At 62.4% G+C, this 20,524-nt stretch overlaps 5 protein-coding genes across 6 annotated transcripts; 2 read left to right on the top strand and 3 right to left on the bottom strand.

The window, feature by feature from the left end:
- Positions 1–3: 3 nt before the first annotated feature.
- On the bottom strand, positions 4–3,383 carry CHLRE_12g502250v5 (uncharacterized protein). Its single transcript, XM_043068107.1, has 6 exons — positions 2,967–3,383; positions 2,543–2,713; positions 2,131–2,228; positions 1,655–1,799; positions 1,107–1,223; positions 4–841 (listed from the first exon to the last, which is right to left on the bottom strand). The coding sequence occupies exons 1-6, from the start codon at positions 3,247–3,249 to the stop codon at positions 510–512; spliced, it is 1,146 nt and encodes a 381-aa protein (XP_042918259.1). The 5' UTR covers positions 3,250–3,383; the 3' UTR covers positions 4–509.
- A 110-nt stretch (positions 3,384–3,493) lies between these two features.
- CHLRE_12g502300v5 (uncharacterized protein) lies at positions 3,494–5,117 on the top strand. The gene is made up of 3 exons (XM_001690739.2): positions 3,494–3,863; positions 4,009–4,102; positions 4,535–5,117. The coding sequence occupies exons 1-3, from the start codon at positions 3,622–3,624 to the stop codon at positions 4,631–4,633; spliced, it is 435 nt and encodes a 144-aa protein (XP_001690791.1). The 5' UTR covers positions 3,494–3,621; the 3' UTR covers positions 4,634–5,117.
- A 4-nt stretch (positions 5,118–5,121) lies between these two features.
- Positions 5,122–12,123, bottom strand: CHLRE_12g502350v5 (uncharacterized protein). The gene is made up of 17 exons (XM_043068109.1): positions 11,910–12,123; positions 11,509–11,696; positions 11,135–11,297; positions 10,776–10,906; positions 10,565–10,613; positions 10,393–10,464; positions 9,965–10,045; positions 9,714–9,800; positions 9,447–9,553; positions 9,119–9,245; positions 8,776–8,877; positions 8,523–8,578; positions 8,075–8,429; positions 7,685–7,789; positions 7,344–7,426; positions 6,639–7,094; positions 5,122–6,339 (listed from the first exon to the last, which is right to left on the bottom strand). The coding sequence occupies exons 1-17, from the start codon at positions 12,012–12,014 to the stop codon at positions 5,766–5,768; spliced, it is 2,841 nt and encodes a 946-aa protein (XP_042918258.1). The 5' UTR covers positions 12,015–12,123; the 3' UTR covers positions 5,122–5,765.
- A 140-nt stretch (positions 12,124–12,263) lies between these two features.
- On the top strand, positions 12,264–15,916 carry CHLRE_12g502400v5 (uncharacterized protein). 2 transcript variants are annotated; one of them, XM_001690740.2, is made up of 10 exons: positions 12,264–12,569; positions 12,639–12,680; positions 12,943–13,049; positions 13,135–13,413; positions 13,528–13,621; positions 13,797–13,859; positions 13,970–14,194; positions 14,370–14,568; positions 14,726–14,922; positions 15,150–15,916. In XM_001690740.2, the coding sequence occupies exons 1-10, from the start codon at positions 12,495–12,497 to the stop codon at positions 15,477–15,479; spliced, it is 1,611 nt and encodes a 536-aa protein (XP_001690792.2). In that variant the 5' UTR covers positions 12,264–12,494; the 3' UTR covers positions 15,480–15,916. The 2 variants fall into 2 exon arrangements, with proteins under 2 accessions (XP_001690792.2, XP_042918257.1); XM_043068110.1 differs by lacking the exon at positions 12,639–12,680.
- Positions 15,917–15,921: 5 nt separating this feature from the next.
- Positions 15,922–20,503, bottom strand: CHLRE_12g502450v5 (uncharacterized protein). The gene is made up of 16 exons (XM_043068111.1): positions 20,170–20,503; positions 19,995–20,107; positions 19,688–19,860; positions 19,465–19,603; positions 19,208–19,301; positions 18,856–18,956; positions 18,682–18,742; positions 18,396–18,506; positions 18,009–18,224; positions 17,799–17,881; positions 17,672–17,714; positions 17,429–17,584; positions 17,201–17,292; positions 16,960–17,061; positions 16,689–16,868; positions 15,922–16,595 (listed from the first exon to the last, which is right to left on the bottom strand). Exons 1-16 carry the CDS (start codon positions 20,257–20,259, stop codon positions 16,409–16,411), a joined length of 1,941 nt encoding a protein of 646 aa, XP_042918256.1. The 5' UTR covers positions 20,260–20,503; the 3' UTR covers positions 15,922–16,408.
- Between the last annotated feature and the right edge of the window lie 21 nt (positions 20,504–20,524).

Here is a 20,524-nt window from a genome sequence, read left to right as displayed (position 1 = left end):
TGGCTGTGGGTGGTTTGCATGGTGTGCACGCAATGCAACAGTACGGGTATCGTTCTGCAACAAGCCTCCAAGTGTTCCTCGGCCGGTTACGCAATCGGATGATCGCAGCGCCCGGGGTCTGTACGCGACTCAAATGGAAATAATATAGTGCATGTAGCCCCACGATGCAGCCCCAACATCAGTGTCCCGGATGTAGTCCCCTGGCTTCAGCAATACAGCAGAATCAGCACACACATCATCACACCGCTAATCACGCGAGCCCACGCACTGGCACAAACGGCAACACGCTGCGCTTGTATGCGCACCAGCAGCTTACGCCCAACGCAACACAGCAGGCTCCGGCACGGCATCGCAGCGCGTTGATGTGCCTCTCATCCACCACAGCCACAACCGCCCTCGGCAGCAAAAATTGGCAACTCAGAGAAACGCACACTCTCAATTACGCACGCACTCCGGCAAACACCATCCCCCTCCTCCTCCTCCTCCTTTTTCTCCTCCTCCTCGCCGCCTCACGCTGCCGCCGGCGTCACACCGCCCGCACCCGCCTCAGCGCCTCCTCCCGCCTCCTCCTTCCGCTCCTTATCCTTCCGCTCCTTCTCCGCCAGCGCCGCCTGCGCCGCCGCCACCATGCGCTCATCCTCCCTGTCCATCACCAGCCCACCCTGCCGCACCACGCCGCCAACGGCCGCACCCAGCAGCCAGAAGGCCACCGCCGCGGCCCGGCCCAGCGGGTTGGCGGTGGCCCACAGCAGCCAGCCCGCCGCGAACAGCGACACGAAGAAGGCGCTAAACAGCGCGGCGGCGGTGAGGCTGGTGCGCTGCAGCCCCACCTGGTCCATGCCTGCGGGTCGGCCGGCGTGTGTGTGTGTGTGTGCGTGTGTGTGCGTGCGTGTGTACGTGTGTATGCGTGTGTGTATGTTCAGCAAAAGCAAAGAACATGCGTGTGTGCCCGCTTCGCACCCCAAAGCAAGCAGTACGCCGTGTCGTGTGTGTTGCGTGCACACTCCAAAACCCAGCCTAACCCAGCCCAGGCTTTCCGCCTCCTGTGCCCAGCCCAACCCTAGCCTTCCCAGTCAAACCTAAGTCCAGCCCTAAGCCTCTCTCACCCGCCGCGTCCGCGGCTCCGCCGCGTGTGAACACAAACAGCGAGCCGCGGCTGCCCTTGCCCAGCCGTATGCGCTCATCCAGGTAGGTGGTGGACAGAACCACACTGCTGGTGCGGCCTGTGTGAGTGTGTGTGTGTGTGTGTGCGTGTGTGTGTGTGTGTGTGTGTGCGTGTGTGCGTGTGTGTGTGTGTTGAGGTGCCGGAGGCAGCGCATAGAGTGGGGCAGGCAGTGGGGTGGGCGGGATGGAACCGTCAAGGCCGAGTAGAGCACTGGGGAAAGGTGGCTTGGGTGGGCGGGGCGCTGGGCGTGTGCAATGGGAACGGTCCAGGTGCCGGGAGTAGCTGCCACGCCTATACACTCACGTGCGCTCCTTTGGCAAGTACGGCAACACATGCCTACTGAGTCCCGGTCACGTGCGCCCGCTGCCTGCATTTCCGCCCCTCCGCCCCCTAGCCTTCCTCCATGCATTCCCTACCGACCCCGCCCCGCCTCCACTTCCCCTTCCCCTCCTCCTGCCGCCCCCTCCTCCTGCCGCCCCGCTCCCTCACCAATGCACAGGAACAGCTTGTCGGCTATGGCCAGCACGGGCGGCTCGAACAGCACCTGCACCGTGTCGCCCGCGTCGCCCTGCGGCACCACACGGCCACGCAGGCCAACGAAGCCCGGCAGCATCCCGAACAGCTTGAATTCCACCTGGCGGGATACGTGTCGTGGAGAGGGGTCGTAGAGAGGGGTCGTGGGCAGGGGCGGGGAGAGGGGCGGGGAGAGGGGCGGGGAGAGGGGCGGGGAGAGGGGCGGGGAGAGGGGCGGGGAGAGGGAGGGAGGGGAAAGCAGGCGGGATGCGGCCAGGTACGGGGAAGCAGGACAGAGCAGGCAGGAGCGTGTGGCCGGTATGCGGGGCGTGTGCCGTGTGGGAGGCGCGTACGCGTGTGCTGCCCCCGTCGTCTTAGCTGCTGACCCCCCCTTATGCAATCTGCTTAGGTAACTTGCCCACACCCGCACCGGTAAACTCGCTGACCCACACCTTGTTGGTGGCGATGTCGGGCTGGAGCACGGACTGGAACAGGCCCGCGGTGCGGAACAGCGCACGACCTATCTTGCCGCGGAAGCGCCCGCCAGCGGCTGTGTGGGGAAAGTGGATGTCGTACGAGCGGGGCACACTGGTAAAACGAGGCAGGACAATGGCATATGGGTCAGAGTCTCAGCCAGACCTTGGAGCTTCACATGCCTTCCTTGTGCTATACCCAGCATGTTATTCCTCGATCAGGAACTCATGTGTGGCCCTGGCAACTGGTCCCTATGCCTTCTTCCAAGCATCCTCCTCCCGGTGTGGACCTCCCATCCCGCCTGACGCCTGGGCCTCACTCCTGCCCCTCCTCGCACGCTACCTCCTCCTCCCCATACTTCCCCAGGCGCCTCCTGCCGCCGGCACTCACGCTCTCCCCGCTCCTGGCTGCGGCCCACGCTGGTGTAGGCCACGTTGTAGTTTCCCCACAACAGAGGGCTGTCCAGCGGCCGCGGCTGCTGCGCCGCCCCCAGCGCCTCCAGCTTGTCCAGCAGCCCGTCCACGTGCTTGCGGGTGGCGGGGTCGATGGACAGACCGCTGTCTGTGTTGGGGAGGAGGGTTGGAGAGGAGGGAGGGGAGGGAAGGTTCAAGTGGAGCGGGGCCAGAGGAGCAGCAGGCTGGGGCATGCACTAAGGTGCCGTAGTGTGGGTGGCGCTGCGGCCACGGCGTGGCGAACGTGCACGGGACGTTGGTAGATACCTGCGCATGCCCACCCAGGCAGGTGGTGGAATGAACTGCACCCCAGCGTTGCAGCCCACATGGCGTGGCTTCTGGGGCAACAACCCTCAACTCACCCGTGCCTTCGATGGCTTTGAGAACCTCGTCCACGATGGCACGGGCGTCCTCAGGGGCCGCAGCGTGCGCGACAGCGGCAGCAGGCGCTGCGTCTGTCGCCGCGTTGCTAGCTGGTGATTCCAGTGCCACCTTGTCGGATGTCGTGCCGCTAGCAGTCCGGCAGGTGTGCAGGCCGCGGTGCCGGAGGCGCTGCTGCCGATGGTGGGGCAACACGGGAAGTGCCGGGGCCCGCGAAGACGCCCGCGCGGGCGCGGCCCCCGTTGGTTGCCGCATGAGCTGCATTGTTGATGCCTAGGTTGACTCGGAGCAACGGATCCTTGTTTGCGCGCAAGATGTACACACAGCTTCTCGAAAGAAGTTTGCACCGAGCAGGATAGGTCTTGGTGGCCTAGGTCAACGAATGATAACTTGTCACTTGCCAGTTATGCGAGCTCAAAAGGGCAGATGCTGAACAAGAGCTGCCAAGGCACTGCATGGGGACCCATGGCGCTGACTTGACTAAAAGCCCTGAGACTATGCCCGAATTACTTTCGGCTGTTAGTACCATTCCATCTTCTTCCTTAACGTATCCAATACGAATAACGAGTACTTGCTTGCACTGTCAAGCGGCGCCGCCCGGTCTTGCTCCTCCTGTTTCATTAACGACAAGTAGCCATGAAGCCGGGTTTCGGGGCAAAGAAGAACAAGAAGAAGAACAAGGGCAAGAAGGATAAGAAGGATAAGAATGCGGCGGGCATGGAGACCGATGAAGTAAACATGGGCGACGTGCAGCCTGACTACACGATACCCAAGGACACGTCCGTGACTGCGGAGCTTACAGCAAAGGACCGGCAGAAGGGGCGTATGCAGCTGAAGTCGGCTCTGAAGGTCAAGGTGGCGGGACTGAAGAAGGCCAGGTAGGGCTGGCTCGCCAGGGTTTCGGCGGCGGTGTGTGCGTGGGTGCTGGTCCCCGGCACTGTGTGTTCGGGGCCATGCCCTCACGCGGCAACACAGAAAGTCAACTCACTCGCGCACTTGAACAACGTCATCTGCACGCCGCAGGGCCAAGCTAACCAAGGTGCCCGGCAACAAGGTTCAGCGCAAGGAGGTGTCGGAGGCCAAGCAGGAGGCGCTCACCGAGCTGGCGGAGCTGCAGGTAGGGGCTGGCCAGGGCTGGCGGCGGCGTGCGGTTTGGTGGGTGGGGTGGGGGAAGGCATGGGGGGGGGCAGCTCTGCATGGAGTAGCGCAGTGGATGTGCAGCGTTGGGTGCTGGGGCGGCACGGTGGCCGGAGCTTCCTGGCCGCTTGAGCGGGGCCTTGGGGCGGGACGGGGAAAGACTGGGGCTAGACACGGTTACTTCTGGGCCGCAAATAAGCCAGTAACGCGAGCGTGTGGGGGCAAAGAGCGGGCGGCGGGTTCGTAGGCAGCGCGGCGCCGAGCGGCACGCTTGCGGCTGCAGCTTGTCGGGGTGCTGGCATCTGAGCACACACTGCAGGCACGCCGAGGCAACTGCAACCGCCGCCCGAGAATACTAGCATGGGTCCGCAGCTCATCGTCCTCATGCGTTCTGGTGCTTTGCGACTTGCAGAAAGACAAGACTGCCAAGAAGAAGAACAAGAAGAAGAACAAGAAGAAGGGCGGGGCGGCAGCAGCTGGCGGCGGTGGTGGCGATACGATGGACGAGTAGAGTGTTTGAACTTCGAAGGCACTGGCTGATATGGATTCGCAGACATGACTAAATGACAGAGTATTTGACTGTATGTCTGAAACCATGACGATTGGGCTCAAACTGATGCTGTGCTGGGTGTGGGAGGTGCAATATGGGTATGGTTGAAGCCCCGGGGGGTGCGGCCGGACGGGTTGAGTGAAGCGGTTCCCCGGGTTTGGCACTGCGTCAAGGCACGCCGGCCTGAAGCAGCCAGCAGGGGCAGTGGTAGATTGGCGGGTGCCATTTTGCGGGGTGACGGACTGCGGTGTCGGTGCATTGCTGCGTCATGCGTGGATGTGGCACAGCCTTTAACCCCTTTGGGCTTTGGTTACCATTGGACGTCCGTGACTTGCACGCCCGTGACCCGCAACTAAATGGCGTTCACGGCCTCGCGCACGCTGCGTGAGTGTGCGAGGTTTTGGCAGACAGCTCCAGGAATGCAACTGTGTAACCCTGGACATGCGCGGCGACCTTACATTTCTATGCATGATGTGACGGCTGAGGCGTGCGTGCCTTAGTAGTTTGGGCCACTTTCTCAGTCCAAATGCGCGTATGCGTGCACTCCAGCCCTAATCTGAGCAGTTCTGAGCCTTCTCTAAATCTGCAAGACGTGCAGTAGAAGAGGTAGGGAACCGTGCAAGACCACCACGTTCACATCACCGTCAGTGCAGCGCCGTTAAAGGCTTGCAGTGACGAGTTTGCCACCATCACAGCCGCTTGACCTCGTAACCGGCCCCAGCCGCCAGTAAGTTCCTATCGTGCTCGCAGTCTAACATCCGCTAAGGCACTACGCATCGGCAACCCCAGCGGCAACCCCCTCAGTCACCATGCATGCCCCGCAGCCCCCGCCTCTTAGGCAGTCACCTAGCGATATGCCCGCCATGCGTGCGCGTGATGGCAATGGGCCGCACACCCCGCACCTTCGCTCCTGCAGTGCCCCTGTGCCAGCACCCAGTCATCATCAACGGCAGGCTTCAAACGGCAGGGCCTACTACTTGCCCCATGCCAATGCGGCAATCAATTACATGCAAGGTGTTCCGGGTCCCGGTCCAGCGCCCCCTGTCGACCCCATGATCCATGCCTTACTAACAACGCGGCTGCTGCCGCACCGTCACCGCCGCCGCCGCTTGTTCAGCGGCTCGCCCCCATCCTCATCCTCATCCTCATCCTCATCCGCCACGAAGTCATCACCGTCGTCGTCATCGTAGCCGTCCGACTCATCGCCGCCCCCTTCGTCCTCCGCGGCCGCAGCCCCGGCTGCGCGACCAGACCCAGACGGCGGCCGCGCAGCTTGCCGAACCGGCCGCGGCCCCGCTGCCGCGGCGGCGCCAGCCTTCGGCGGCGCCTTCGCGGCAGCTACCGCGCCCGTGACGACCGGCCCCGCCCCCGGCCCCTGCAGCTCCACGTCATCCGAATCATCCGACACCACAACCACCTCGTCCTCGTCATCGCCGCCGCCGCCACCCGATGGTGCCCCGGATGTGGGCCGCTGCTTGGGCGCTGGCGGCCCCGCCGCCGCGCTGCCAGGCGCGCCCCGGCCTCCGCCTGCATCTCCGCCTGCACCTGCTGCCGCGCGGGCCAGCCCTTGGGCCTCGGCCTCCGCCTCCGCCTCCGCCTCGGCCTCTGGCGGCACTACGAAGCGGCCCGCCAGCACCTCCACCAGCTCCGGGCCGTACAGCTCGTGCCTGCAGCAACAACCCGAATTCGGAATTGTCAATCCTCGGCTCTCCAGGACAAGCACACAGCCCGAACTGTCGGGGCTGTATTAGTTCCAGCCGGTATTCTCCGGATATGTGAGTGCACTGTTCAATAAAACACACACCCCGGCTGCTCATACTCATCAAAGGAAGGCGGTCACACGGCATGGAGTAAGCGAGGATGGCACCCGGAGTTGAGAGCGCCTAACACTCCAGTCCAATGTGCGTCGGCCGCGATTGCGGCCACACAACACGCCGCCCGCAGCCCTAAGCCGCGCTGGCCTCACCTGCGCACGCCCACTGCCTCGCGCAGTGCCGACTCCGCCACCGGCTGCTGCTGCTGCTGTGCCAGGGCCACCAGCGCCGACAGCTGCTCGCTCGACAGGACCGAGTGCGGGAACACACGCATGACACGGGCACGGTACGCGCGCCACGCCTCCACAGCGGCCCTCGACCTCGCTGCCGCGGGCCCCTCCGTGTTCTCGTCTCCGTATGCACCGCCGCCGCCACCACCGGAGCTGGGGCCTGCTGCGGCGGCGGCAACTGCCGCTGCCGCTGCCGCTGCCGCGGCGGCCTTGCCGCCGCCCTTCTTTGCGGACCCGGGACCGGGGCTTGCCCCTGCCGCGGCTGACAGGGCCGAGGCAGGCAGCAGCAGCCGCAGGTGCTGCGGGATGGCGCCGCTGGCTGCGGCTCCTCCAGCCGCCCCCGCGGTCTCAAGCAGGTGGATGCCGCGGCCGGAGGGCCTGCAGGCAAAGCGTGCGGCCACGACACTTAACATCCTAATGAGCAGGGCAGCATAACGGTCGCGCATGTGCGGGCCTTGCCACTAACCACCACAGCCAACCCCACTCCACTCCCGCTGATCAAGCCCACAACACGCTACCCCATTCTGTTGGTCCCCTTACGGCCTTCCTGCCGCCTTTGCTGCTGCCCCGTCTATGATGCTACGCCGCCTGTGCTTGCTGCACCCAGTCCCCGCGCGGTGTCCTTGCCTGAGGTAGGTGTTGGTGGCGTAGGCTGTGAAGCCGAACTCGAACTCCAACAGCCCCTCGTACACCAGCGCCGCCACTACCGCCTGGAGGCACACGGACGCGGAAGCATATGTTGGGAAAGACTTCAGAGCTCAGAGGCTTACAGTCGCAGAAGTTCACTGAAGCATGCAACGCTGCTTGCAAGCCACACGTACCCCTCACACCTGGCCTCGCACGCTCCTGGGCAAGCCATCCTAAGGCAAGGCCTCCGTCATCACCTTCCCCTGCCCCCCTCAGCCCCTACCCGCGCAACGCAGGCGGTTACGCAGGCCCTTTCCCCCCATCCCTCCTCAGTCTCGCACCTCGTTGTCGTCCCTGCTGAGCGCCTTGGCCTCCTTGCCCAGCGGCCCCGGCTCCTTGCGCCACAGCTCCACCAGCTGCAGCAGCGTGGCCTTCTTCTCCTTGGCCTGAGCAGGGCAAGGCAGGGAGGGGGGTTGTAGATACCAGCCCAAACCAAACGGGGGGGGGGTAAATTGCTCGAGCCCCACGTATAGAGGAGGGGCAGGCTACGCGTAGGAAGCTAGCGGCAGGTAGCTCGCCGGCGCATGGCGGCAGTGGCATGCGGTGCGTGAGTGGATGCGTGACATACCGAGGTGCGGATTGTGGCATGCTACGGCTCTGGGCGCACCCTCCGGTGATAACTTGCGGCACGTGCTTCCTGGACCCCACCCCCGGACCCGTAGCGCGCGCACCTGCTGCTGCCGCAGTATGGCCAGGATGGCGACGGCGTGCTGCGTCAGATCGCGCGGCGGCGGCGCGCCGGCTGGCCCCACGGCGGCGGCGGCGCAGCAGTTGTCGCACATGCCGCGGCAGTCGCTGGGCGCCTCCGCAAAGTGCCGGTGAATGAGCGCACGCCGACAGCCCGCCTGATGCAGGTGCCCGCCGCCGCCGCCTGCTCCCGAGGCTCCGGACGCGCCTTTGCCGGCGGCCGCAGCGGCTGCTGGGGCGCTGGGCGCGGCGGAGGCGTAGCGCATCATGGCTGTGAGGTTGGGCTGCCAGGTGGGGTCCACACACACGATCGCGGCCTGCCGCAGCGCGTCCGAGAACCTGCAGCGGTGCAGCGGGTGGTTGTGGTGTTGGCGCATGTTGCACGCACACGTGAGCAAGGTGGTGGGACTGGGCCGGGAGGTCGCGGCGCACCTGTAGAAGAGCAGGCACCGCGCCGGCAGTCCATCGCGCCCGGCTCGCCCCGACTCCTGCAGCACAGAATGGCGCCATCTGCACGTTAACCATGCCGTTGTGGACATGCCCATTGCCGCTTGGAAGGCGCCTTCGCCCCGCCGCCGCGGAATGAAATGGTAATGGAATGAAGTTCCTCCCCCTACTCCGTTCCCCACTTCCCCATGAGCGGGTTCCCCCCGCGGCCCCGCCACACGCCGCCGCCGCCGCCCACCTGGTAGTAGTTCTCCACGCTCTTGCTGAGCGAGTGGTGGATCACGAAGCGCACGTCCGGCTTGTTGATGCCCATGCCGAAGGCGATGGTGGCCACCATGACCTGATGGCAATGCGGCCAGTCATTCGGTCATTCGGGTGGACAGCCGTACGGTACTTGCAAGGAAGCGACCATTGCCAACCATAGCCTCTCAACGCGTATGCATACGGGCAGTTGCACGACATCAGCCCATGCTCTCCGCCAGCTATATGTGTGTATATGTGTGTGTTAAAGAGCACATGGAAAACACTTGTGTGTGTGTGTTTGTGTGTGTGTGTGCAGTATGTGCAATGCAGCCGCGCACCTGCACCCGCCCCGCACTCCACGCCGTGTGCGCCGCCTCTCGCGGCCCCGGCTCCATGTCTGCATGGTAGTGGCGCGCGCGTATCCCCGCCGCCGCCAGGTCCGCCGCCAGGGCCTCACAGTCCTTGCTGCGCGTGCAGTGCGGGGCGTTGGTCAGGCAACCAGCTGCATAAACAGAGCGCATCGCACCGCGCCACAGCACGAGCAGCATCGTTTATACAAGGCGCCATTGTATGATTCCGCATGCACCGCTTTTCGTGCATGCAGAAACCTGCAGGTGCGGCGCGTGCACGTAACCACGGTGTCAACGCCACGGTCGCGCCACCCACCGCGTGAGACAGTACACGATGCCGGACTCGCCGCGCGGGTAGTGCTCCCGGATCCACGCCACGATGGCCGCAGTCATGTCCGCCGCCGCCGCGGGCTTGGGCCGCACCTGTCCACACCAGCAACCCGAGCGAGCGGCGTCACATCCCCAATGAGGTAGAATGAGATTTGCTGCGCATCCATAAATTGGGGTCGCTTGTGTGTGCAGTTGCGCACGTGCCGCTAACCCAGCCACCTTGGCACTTAAAGGCCCCCCTGCTGCCCCGCACCTCATAGAATAGGTTAGGCCGGTTGACTGAGGCGCGGAAGAATTCACAGCCCTGGATGCGCAGGATGGCTTTGAGGTCCTCACACACCTGCATTAAGAACATGTTAATCCCAGAAACACAAGTGAAAAGGGTAGGGTAGGGGTAGGCGGCCAACATGGTCACCAGGGACAAGCCCACGGCTTTATCGCCCACAGCACAACTATGGCTTTGGGAATGGGAAGACTGCCTGTCACTCTCCACGGGCGCCGTACCTGGTGTGTGGCCGTGGCTGTGAGCGCCAGGATGGGCACCTGCGGGAACTGCTGCTTGAGGATACCCAGCTTCTTGTAGTCCTAGGTTTGCCACGGGTGGATGGGGAAGGGTAACATTAAGGATTTATTGAGGCAGGCAGGGGGGGGGGCAGTCGAGTCCAACAAGCAGCGCGGATTGAGAGCCAGAACCTGCAGAACCCCAAACCCGGAGAGACCCAAAATCCGTAGCCATCGGGCCATCGTACCATCACCGTATCTGATTTAGTCACATGGGCACCACCACAGCATGCGGCATGCCGCCCTCCCTCCCTGCGCGCCCAGCTACCTCCCAGACACCCTAATCCACGTACGCCGCTGGCTGCCAATTGGCCGCAGCCGCACAGCGCCCAGCAATCCCGGTCCCACACACCCATCCATGTCATCCTCACCGGTCGGAAGTCGTTACCCCACTGGCTGGCGCAGTGCGCCTCGTCGATCGCGATGCGGTCCAGCCGGCCCGCCTGCACTCACATAAGGCCACAACACGCCATTGAGTTACTTCTTGTTGCAGGCGGCTGATTGTCGGAACGGGCGCTCTGCCAAGACCCAGCTGCCGCTCACCTGGTGCGCCTTTTCGAGCTTGCTCATGAAGCGCTTGGACGACACAATCCTGTGGGCGACAGCGAGCAGCAAGTGAGGATTGAGGACCAGTGCCGAGGAGAAGTGCAGTGCAGCAACGCAGTCTAGACCCTGCCCGCCCCTCTTGCCCTGCCATCCACTGTACGCCCCATTCCGTTTTCCCCTGCTCCCCGCCCCGCCCCGCCTCGCTCACTTCTCGGGTGTGACGTACAGCAGCTTGAGCTGCCCGCGGTCCATCCTGCTGTACACGTCCGCCACGTCCTCCTTGCTGCTGAGGCTGGTCAGGCAGGCGCCGTCAATGCTCAGCGCGCGCAGCGACAGCACCTGCACCGCGGCGGACACAAGACACACGCGTGTGCTCAGTGCAGTGTAGGGAACGGCGTTGCTGTAGTTTGGCGAAGCCTGTCCAGCAAGCGAGCGGCTGACACGGCGTGACAAGCAGTACCCAACCACCATCCGGACGGTGTTCTGCAAGCCATCGCACCACGCAACCCGATGCCTAGGCACGGCAAGCGCCGCAGCCCGATGCCCAACTCGCCAGCCAGAGCCCACCTGGTCCTGAATGAGCGCCAGCAGCGGACTGACTACCAGCGTCAGGCCCGGCCGCAGCAGCGCCGGCAGCTGGTAGCACAGGCTCTTGCCGCCGCCCGAGGGAAGCAGGCACAGCACGTCGCGGCCCTGCATCGAGGCGTTCATCACCTCGCGCTGCAGAGGCCTGTGGGAGAGGGAGGTAAAGCAGGCAGGCAAGCATTGAAAGGTGCAGCAAGTGCAGGGCGGGTTGGGGTTTGGTAAGTTGGTGGTTTGGGTTGGGATCATCTGGCGGTGCGCGGGCCATGCCCACGCCTACGCACGACCACGCACAAGGGCTGCCACCTGCGGTCAAAGATACAAGCGCGTCTCGCAGAGGCCCTAAGCCGCCATCGAACCTGTAGTCATGTAGTCCGAACACGTCCCGCAACGTGGAATCCATTTGGTCGCTCCAGGCAAAGCCGGTCCGCTGCTGCCAGTCCGCCTTTGGCGCGCGGCGCTCCTGCTCAATGCGGCGCAGCAGCTGCTCGCGCCGGCCGCGCAGCTGGTCCTGCCGCTGCATGAGGTACTCCAGCTGCGACTTGACCTGTGCTTGTGGGTTGGGGTTGGGAGACCGGGGCATGGTGCACCGACAAGGCCACACGGCTGCTTCGTCAGTGAGGCACGGCCGGTATGGAGGCTGCGCTTGCAATTTGGGACACACCCGTGGGCGTTGCCGTGAGGGCCTATGTGTTCAGGCCATAAGTTGTCCAACTGTCATGCGCCGCTTTGGCTACCGTGCCCACGGCCACGGACCCACCTCAGCCAACTCCGCCTCCACCTCCTCCAGCGTGTTCGCCAGCTGCCCCGCCTCCCCCGCCTCGCCCCCGTCGTCCCCTTCTGCGCCTGTGAGGTCCACCTCCATTGCTCCTCGCGCTGCTAGCCGAGCACGCGCCTTTTAGGGCCCTCCAACGCACGATGCGTTGGGCCCAATGGTTTGTTTCGCGCTTCTAGATATTCATTCGCCCATCCCTAGCATGGTCAAGAGGACTTAATAATCTGAGTGCAAATTTCATTAGGGCGCGACTGAGGTTTGTCCCAATCCGAACCGGTGCCCTGATGCAGCTTCTTTCGTCTTTTCACCAGCGCTCTTGTGAGCTGCATTCATGAACTGCCTTACTCCCACATTTCTGGTCAACAAGAACTTGAGGGCTGTGTTTATGCCAGCACACCGGTCGTTTGTGAAGAAAGGACTGAACGACTTTTGACTTGACTCTCTGAGCGGCCTCTCGGGCCGCAGTTTTGAAAATGGAACTACAGAAACTGCCTGGGCAACCATAAGTGGGAGAAGTCAGGGGTGTTCGCAGCGAGTCAACCTAGTCTTGCCAGGCGGCTTTAGTCCAGCATGTTGCGCGACCCAATAACCTTGGGCTTAGCAACGGCAGCAACATGGCTATCGGTGGCGTCAGCGGTAACGCAGGTGCGGACACTCAGCCAAAGGAGATGTTGATTGTCGCTGGGTTTACCTGGACGTCTGCGCTGCGTGCAGATTTTGTGCCATCTTCGGAATTACACGGAGCCTCTCTATCAGGCAAGGGCGGGTTTCGCACGCATTTTGGCGCTCGGAGCTGGGCACTGGTGCTTGACCAGCGCACGCAGTGCTGGCCGTGTCAGCCCATGCATTCTTGGGGGGCTTCGTCCCACAGGAATTCCTGGGGTTATCAGGTTGCGCATGGGCATTATGGCAATTCGGAATACGGCTTAGAGACACAGATGCAGGAGGGGGGCACGCACGGCGGCTGTGCAAGCCCCTACAGGAGCGCTTGCTCTGACCTCGACCCTTTGCCTTGCAGCGCTACATCATTCGCATCATCTTCCTGGTGCCGTTCTACGGCGTCACATCATGGCTATCCATCATGTACCGCGATGAGTCTATCTACTTTGACGTGCCCCGTGACTGGTGGGTTTGCGCACGCACGTGCTGCTGTGTGCCGGCAAGGCGCTCGTCACCTCGCATGACGAACCTTTGTGTGCTCTCCTCGCAGCTATGAGGCTTGGGTGATCTACAACTTCCTGTCACTGTGCATGGCGTACGTTGGAGGACCGGGCGCGGTGGTGGTAAAGTCGGAGGGGAAGTACATCAAGCCGTCATGGGCGCTCATGACGTGCTGCTGGCCGCCCATTAAAGTGGACGGCTTCCTGCTGCGCAAGTGCAAGCAGGGCACGCTGCAGTTCGTGATTGCAAAGCCCATCCTGGCAGCGTTTACGCTCATTCTGTTTGCCGCTGGCATGTACGAGGACGGTGACTGGAGCATCACAGGCGGGTAAGCGCTGGGCGGGTAAGCGCTGGGGGGGGGGGTAGCGCAGAACGACTCGCGTGGCGAGGAGAGGTGTTGGTGCATGTACGGTGCTCACCCCCTCGCGGCGCGCCTGCACAGGTACCTGTACATTGCCATCATCTACAACACATGCTACACCATTGCCCTGTACTACCTGCTTATCTTCTACGTTGGATGCGAGGAGCTGCTTGAGGTGGGCGGCAGCATACGGGTCCATGCACTCGTGCCGACATGTCGGCGTAGTGGCTGCTGCGGTGCTAGGGTGTGCTCCTGCTGGGGTCATGGCACGCTGTGTGCCACATTGGCAGGCATATGAGCATATCCTCACCTGTGCCATCCCTGTCATTCTTACGGCTGCACCCATGCAGCCGTACCGTCCGCTGTTGAAGATCATCCTCATTAAAGCGGTCATTTTCTTGACGTTCTGGCAGGTATGCGACGAGTAGTACCGTATCCTGTTGCTTAGGTGCAGAGGCGCATTGCTGGGTGCCCGTCCGCTAACCTCCTGGTCCTGCTGGCCGTCCACCCCCCCGGCCCGCAGAGTATCGCCATCTCCATGTTCTCGTCAAAGTTCACGGACCCATCGGACGCGGCAGCGCTTCAGGACTGGATGGTGTGCATGGAGATGCTCTTGTCGGCGGCGGGCATGTGGGTTGCCTTCCCGCACACGGAGTATAAGATGGGCGGCCAGACCACCGGGTGGCGGCTGCACGCGTTCCTGCACGCCATCAGTCTGCAGGACGTGTACAGTGACATTATGCACCAGGTGGGCTGGGCCGGGCAGGCTGACTCCTTTGCGCCTGCTGTTTCTTCTAGCAGTGCCTCTTGGACAAATATGACGGGCTGGATTGCAGTGCGCTTGCAAGCAGTTGATGCCGCCTGTGGCTGCGCCAAGGCCGTAAGATGGAAGGACTGACGGTGTGTCTCGGGTTGCCGTGCAGTTTAACCCAAACTACAAGACGTACGTGCTGTACTCGGATGGCGGTCCCAGCGAGAATGTAAAGCGGAAAAAGTTCCGCGCGGGCGGCAAGAAGCAGACCCGCAAGCGGCTATCCAATTCCAATCTGTCTTCGATGGAGGAGGGCGCTGCCAGGGGGCGGACACGAGCGCGGGGCAGCAGCGGCGGCGGCCGACAACCAGGTAGGTCATTCCCCGTGGAGATGGGTTGGGCAGCATGCGCTGCACCTACAGGTCGCGGCTGTATGCAGCGTGCCTGTAACAGGGCAACCATGCTTCTCGTGCGCGTTGCGGGTCAAGGGGCTCACCGCACTGACCTTGGCCGCGCTGCCACACGCAGTCATTGGCACGGCGGACGACGAGGGCGAGGAGTGGAACCCGCCCCCTAAGGGGAGCAAGGCGGCCGCCATCTTTGGCAAGCCCGGGACGGGCAAGGGCATGCTGGGCTGGCTTCCCTCCATCAGCGAGAAGGAGCGCAAGCAGGCGGTGCTCGTGGACTCAGAGTCGGATGCGGAGTACGACGACGATAACGAGCAGGTGCGTGCAGCGGCTGCAGCCCGGCCCTGGGGAGTGGGGTATTGTGAAGCCGTGCGTGCAGCGCACAAACCCGACAAAAGTGGGGTTCGGGGCGTTGCTTAGGCTGGCTTGTAACGGGTTCATCAGAGCTTGGAGGGGCCCCGCCTTGGGAGGGCTCGCCCCCAGTTCCGGTTCTTCCCCTCAGGCTCAGGCGTGCACTGACTTGCCCCTCTCCCACCCTCGGACAGGAGACCGCCCTGGACCACACAATGCTGGCTGCATCCTCCGGGAGCGACGGGGAGGACCTGGCGCGGACGTCCCGCGGGCGCACCTCGTCCAACGGTGGACCCGCCAGCAGCACCGTGAGCCGCAGCCCCAGCCAGCGGCGTTCTTCAGGTGCGGGAGATGAGGGCACGAACGCCTCCCCGGGCCAGCGCGGCGCGCGTGGGCCCAAGCAGCAGCTGCGCGCGGTGGGGCAGGCGGCCAACGTGGCGTTCAGGCGTATCGAGTCCATTGCACGCGACGCACGCGACGCGCTGCACCTGGAGGACTCGGATGACGACGACCGCATGCTATAAGCAGTCGGTTTGAGTTGCGATTAGCATTTATGAACATGAGCGGGAGCCTTGAGGAATGAACACGGCGTGCGTATCTTGGTGTGCCATGGTGGGATCAAACGCGATCGGCGCAAAGGACTTGCAGCGTTGGCGTGCTGCCGTATGCCGGCAGGCGCGGCACCTTCGCATGTTGGATGACCGTCACGGGCCCCTGACAGGCCCTCAGGGACAGTGACCTGCAACAAGAGTTCTTGTGACCCTGTTACTTTCATGCCATGACCAACGTGGGTTGTTTGTACGCGACGGTGCGGGCGTGCCGGGCGGTGTTTCTGTGATTCTGGACAACAATAGTTCATGAGCGATGCAGTGTGAGTTACCGGTACTGACTGCAGGATAAACAAAATAGTCAGTGCTGGCCTCAGCCATCGTGCATGGCCTCTGTGTAACATCCGCACAGCCCTGAGTTCACTCCACTCCGCCTGACCGGATGCACTTGACGTGTGCACGGCATGGCAACCTTCTGTCCCAGACAGTGGCCTCAGCCTGAAGGTCTTGCCCCCCCCTCATCAGTCCTGGCTCCACTCTTGTAAGGTTCATATGGCTCTTGAAAGGCTCCAAGCATTACTGCCAGAAGCTCAGAACCTTTGTCTGCATGCAGTTATTGCGGCAGGGTAGACCGACTACCGTACATATGACTCCTGCTCTGCCGCTGCAAACTGTTTGCTGTCTGCTTGGGGTACGGGCGTCAGCTGCACCCTAAGGGACCTCGCCAACCTGCCTGAACCCTGTCCCATCACACACCGTACATATGGCTCCCCCCCTGCCCTGGTCCGACCGTTTGCAATCATACATTGTGCAGCACATCTTGCACGCGGGCACCACATACTGCATACGATGGGGGACCACCTATACATTGCCGTCACATGTCGTGTAGGTCCAGTAGTTGTGAATCACTCCCACAGCCTGGGGCACTCGGCCAGGTTCTTGTGCATGACGCAGGCCGCGCCGCCTGGGATGTAGGAGTGGTGCACCCGCTCCCGGTGGCCCACCTTGCTGCACCGCACCTGCTCCGGGTCCCACAGACTCATGGAGCACAGCGGCAGCGGAGGCTCCGGCTCCGAGCCCTCAGCCGGAAGCCTGCGGCATCGGGGGCGCGGCGCGTGGGGCCGTGTCAGCATAATTTGACTGACACTAATGCAGGACGCACACGGAACGGCCTGTTATGCATACCTGTGGGCGTCTACAAGCTTTTTGAAACCTGCGGTTGCCTTGCGGTACACGTCACTCCAGTCCATGGGCTTTTCCGGGTCCTTTGAAAGCGAGGGGGCTGTCGGGTATTTGGCCAGCTGTGTCTCACGCAGCTTCCTGCCGTATGACGCCATGCCGTCTGGATCCCCGCAGTTAAGAAAGCTGGGGGGAGGGAGGGGGGATGCGAAGGTAGGTGGGGAGGTTGGGAAAATGGGGGATTGGGAACATGCCCACACAGAGAAGGCGGACTCACTCGCGGTACTGCTCGTCCACCTCGGCGTATTTGGAGGGATGCAGTCCGGGGTGGCCCTGCTGCATCCGCAGGATCTCTAGAACAAACCCAAACGCGTCCCACCTGCGCAGGAGGAGAAGCAGGTCATTATGATCGAGATACATTCGCACACAGCATAGCCTGTTTCCGCCACTGCTGCCCCAATGCATCACACAGAACGAGCCCGTTGCCACGTACGCCCCCACCAGCCAGCCGGCCTCACTTTCCGTCCTCCTGCATGAAGGCGCCGCTCATGGTGCTGAAGATCATGTGCTGAGCCGCGCAGCGCAGGGCGTCCTGCATCTCCTCGTACTTCTGTGGGGGGTGGCGGGGCGGGCAGCGAAGGGGAGGGAGCGGTTGTATCAGGAGCTGGAGGTGTCGCCCAGTTACACCATATGCCTCATGGGACCCTCATCGCCCTGCCCCACAGCCGCGCCCTATCGCCACCCACGTGTTCATCCACCGCCTCGATGGCCTCGTGCAGGGTGGGCACGTCCTTCTGCTCCACCCGCAGCGAGAACGCGCTCCAGTCCATCTCCGGCTCGAAGGGCTGCATCACCAGGTCGCTCACCACCACCGGCAGGCAGCCCATGGCGGCCACTAAGACCTGATGAGAAGGACGTACGCAAAGTAAAGCGTATGCATCCAGTTGCAAAAGCGCAAGCAATGCGCAATGCATGACCCGACTCATCACCTGTCTATGTCCGTGACCGCCGCCTGAGGGCGCCAGACACCACCTGAGCGGGGCACACGTTCACGCGTCTCATGTGCGGCACCACGCCCAGGAAAGGACGGGCTAGGGAATGGCTGAACACACTCACTTGTAATTTATCAGGTCCACTTGGTACTCTTTGTTCTTCACCATGACCTTGTAACCCGGCCGCTGCGAGTGGTGGAAGTGGACCTGCGAGCAAGAAGGCGCGCGTCACGACGCAACGGCTCGCACAGCACCCCACCGGACCCGTCACCCCGAAAAACACCACGTCATGCCAGAAGGAAAACCACCAACCGCCGACCTTCCAACAACCCACCAGCTGGCGAGCGCCCTGCGAGTAACCGGGGCTGCGTCTGGTGGCGCAGTGGGGCCAGGGCTTTTCGGGGTCGGGCAGGGAGTGGTCGCCGCAGATGCGGCCGCTGAAGAGGAAGGTGCCGTTGCGAGGAATGCGCGGTGCCAGCGGGTGCAGGCCAGACAGGGGCAACAGCCCCGCGCTCTTCCGCACTCCTAGGTAAATGGGCACCACAACATCCTGTGCCGGGAGCAGAAACGTTGGGCATCATTAGGCTGCGCTTACGGCATGTAAGCCGTGGTGCTGTGCCGCCTGGCACACAACCAGCATCGTCCTATGGTGCAAGTCATCCCAATCAGGATTGCCACCCCGACCCGTGCCCCGACCCAAGCAGCTTCTGTGCTCACACACCTTGCCCACTCGGTGCGCCTTGCGCCAGCCCGAGCTGGGGTAGTCCTCTGTGAGGCCCCAGTGGTGCAGCCACGTGATGTTGGCCAGCGTGGCGTCCTCGCGGATGGCGCCCTGCACGTGTGTGGGGCAGGTGCGGCACACAGGCTTACTTTGCATCTCGGGTGACAAGACACCTTCATGCAAACTCAACAGTCACTTGTTTGGATTGCCCCAAGTGGCTGCAAATACGGCAGACGTGGGATTGTACCTTTGCGTGCTGGTGTGTCCTGCCATCCACTTCGCTTACCGTCACTTCGCCGCGTCCTGTGTCACCGGAGTGCAGCACAAAGTGCCTGTTACCGCCGTACCTGCGCACTCACGGCAGAATGGAGCAGAGGCATAAGGTTATGGTAGACATGTGCAATAGCCCTCCGTAGCCCCGTGCTGTTACGCTTGCATCACACACAGCCGAGCTACCTACCTTTCAAACCAGGGCCAGTGGCTGCGGATGTAGCTGACGGCATCCTTCAGACTGTAGCCGTCACTGGTGCTTCGGAGCTTGACAGGTATGTAAAACCAGTCCTGGATTACAAGACGAATGTAGAACCGTATATAGTGTGTGGGTTTGTGCAGGGTCGTGGAAAGAGCTGATATGCCTGCGTGCCGCGCATTCATTCCAAGTGCACCCGGACAAACCATGCACTGGGCGTACCATCGTGCGCATCCATGCCGCATGCCTGTCTGTACCATGATGAAGGCAACGTTACTTGCAAGCCCACCGACCTGCAAGACCATGTGCCAGCTCTTCCACGACCCCGCGTTTTCACACGCACCGCTTCGTCTCCATTTGTCGTGAGTACGCCAGCTCCCAGCAGCCGTTGCCAAAACACCCATGCCAGGCCCCTGTCCGCCCGCATCACGTTGTGCCTGTCCATCAGTTAGGCAGTTAGAATACGGTAAGCAGCAAGTTGTAAGCACGTGCCTGTTTAACTGCGCCCTGTGATCCCAACGGCCGCATGACCGTACAACAGCATTCGCCCCCGCCCCCGCACCCCGCTCTCCCCCTGCTCCCGTGCCTTCCCCGCCTCACCAGCTGGACAGCTTGTGCGGTATGTCGTACACATAGATCAGCGGCCGCTTGCGCCGGGCCTCATACCCACTGCCCGCCAGCACCACTGGCTGCTGCGTGTCGGGGCCCAAGGAGACCGAGCAGTCGGACGTGAAGTTGCCTGCGGTATTTCGGAAGGACGTGAAACGGGGTCATGTCGTGCCCCCCACTGAGCAACTTTATCCACGAGCACAACATCTCTCACCCCGTGTGCACACGCATGCGCCGTACACGCACGTGCCCCGGCCGTTGCAGTCATTGAGGCAGGGCAGAGGGTCCTTCGCCTCCTTCACAGTGCTCTGCCCGTAAGTCTGCAGGCTTTCTTTCGTGGCTTTCTGGTGACACTCCGAACCAGACAGAGTTTTGGGACAATCACACCTGTAAGGAATTAAGCAACGAAAGGTCACCGTGTAGTGCACTCGTTGGTAGGACCATTCTTGCATGTACGGCCGCAAGTTACTCCACTGTTGTGTGCACACCCACATCCACCATTCCGCCCTGTGCACACCCACCTGCCCCCTAGCTCCTCATTGCACGTTGCAATGTCGTAGCACCTCTCGCTGCAGACTCCGGGAGTAGGGGCTGTGTAGGCTGGGGCCTGCTGCTCAAGAGCTTCCTCGTCAACCTGTGCGCCGTCCCGTGAACATGTTCCGGGCACGCGTCCAGCTCAAGCGAGTCACCACCCACCTTTCCTTTGGACGCTACCAATGCAACTAGTAGTATTGACACCAGTCGGAGCTGCCACGCGGCCGCGAGTCTGTGGACAGGATGGTTCATCTATACTTTCGTCGTTTTAACGAGAGCCGACTCAGATCAAGCCTAAAGGGACTGCTGTGGTAAAGGGTGTCCATAATACCATAACAGGAAGGCAAGACTACTTTCAAGTCTTTGGCGCCGGAGCAGTGTGAACTGCTGGTGTGCAGTTCTGCTATCAAGTGGCCACAAGTATAGGCTGCGGACTTTATGGAAACAGAAAACCTAGATCTTACTTTAAGAAACATTTGAAAGGTTTTCTGTCAGACGCATTCAGAAGGGGCGGGCA

The sequence above is a fragment of the Chlamydomonas reinhardtii genome, chromosome 12 (assembly GCF_000002595.2).
Source record: "Chlamydomonas reinhardtii strain CC-503 cw92 mt+ chromosome 12, whole genome shotgun sequence".
In the NCBI taxonomy this organism is placed as follows: domain Eukaryota; kingdom Viridiplantae; phylum Chlorophyta; class Chlorophyceae; order Chlamydomonadales; family Chlamydomonadaceae; genus Chlamydomonas; species Chlamydomonas reinhardtii.
This window is presented reverse-complemented; position numbering and strand designations above follow the sequence as displayed.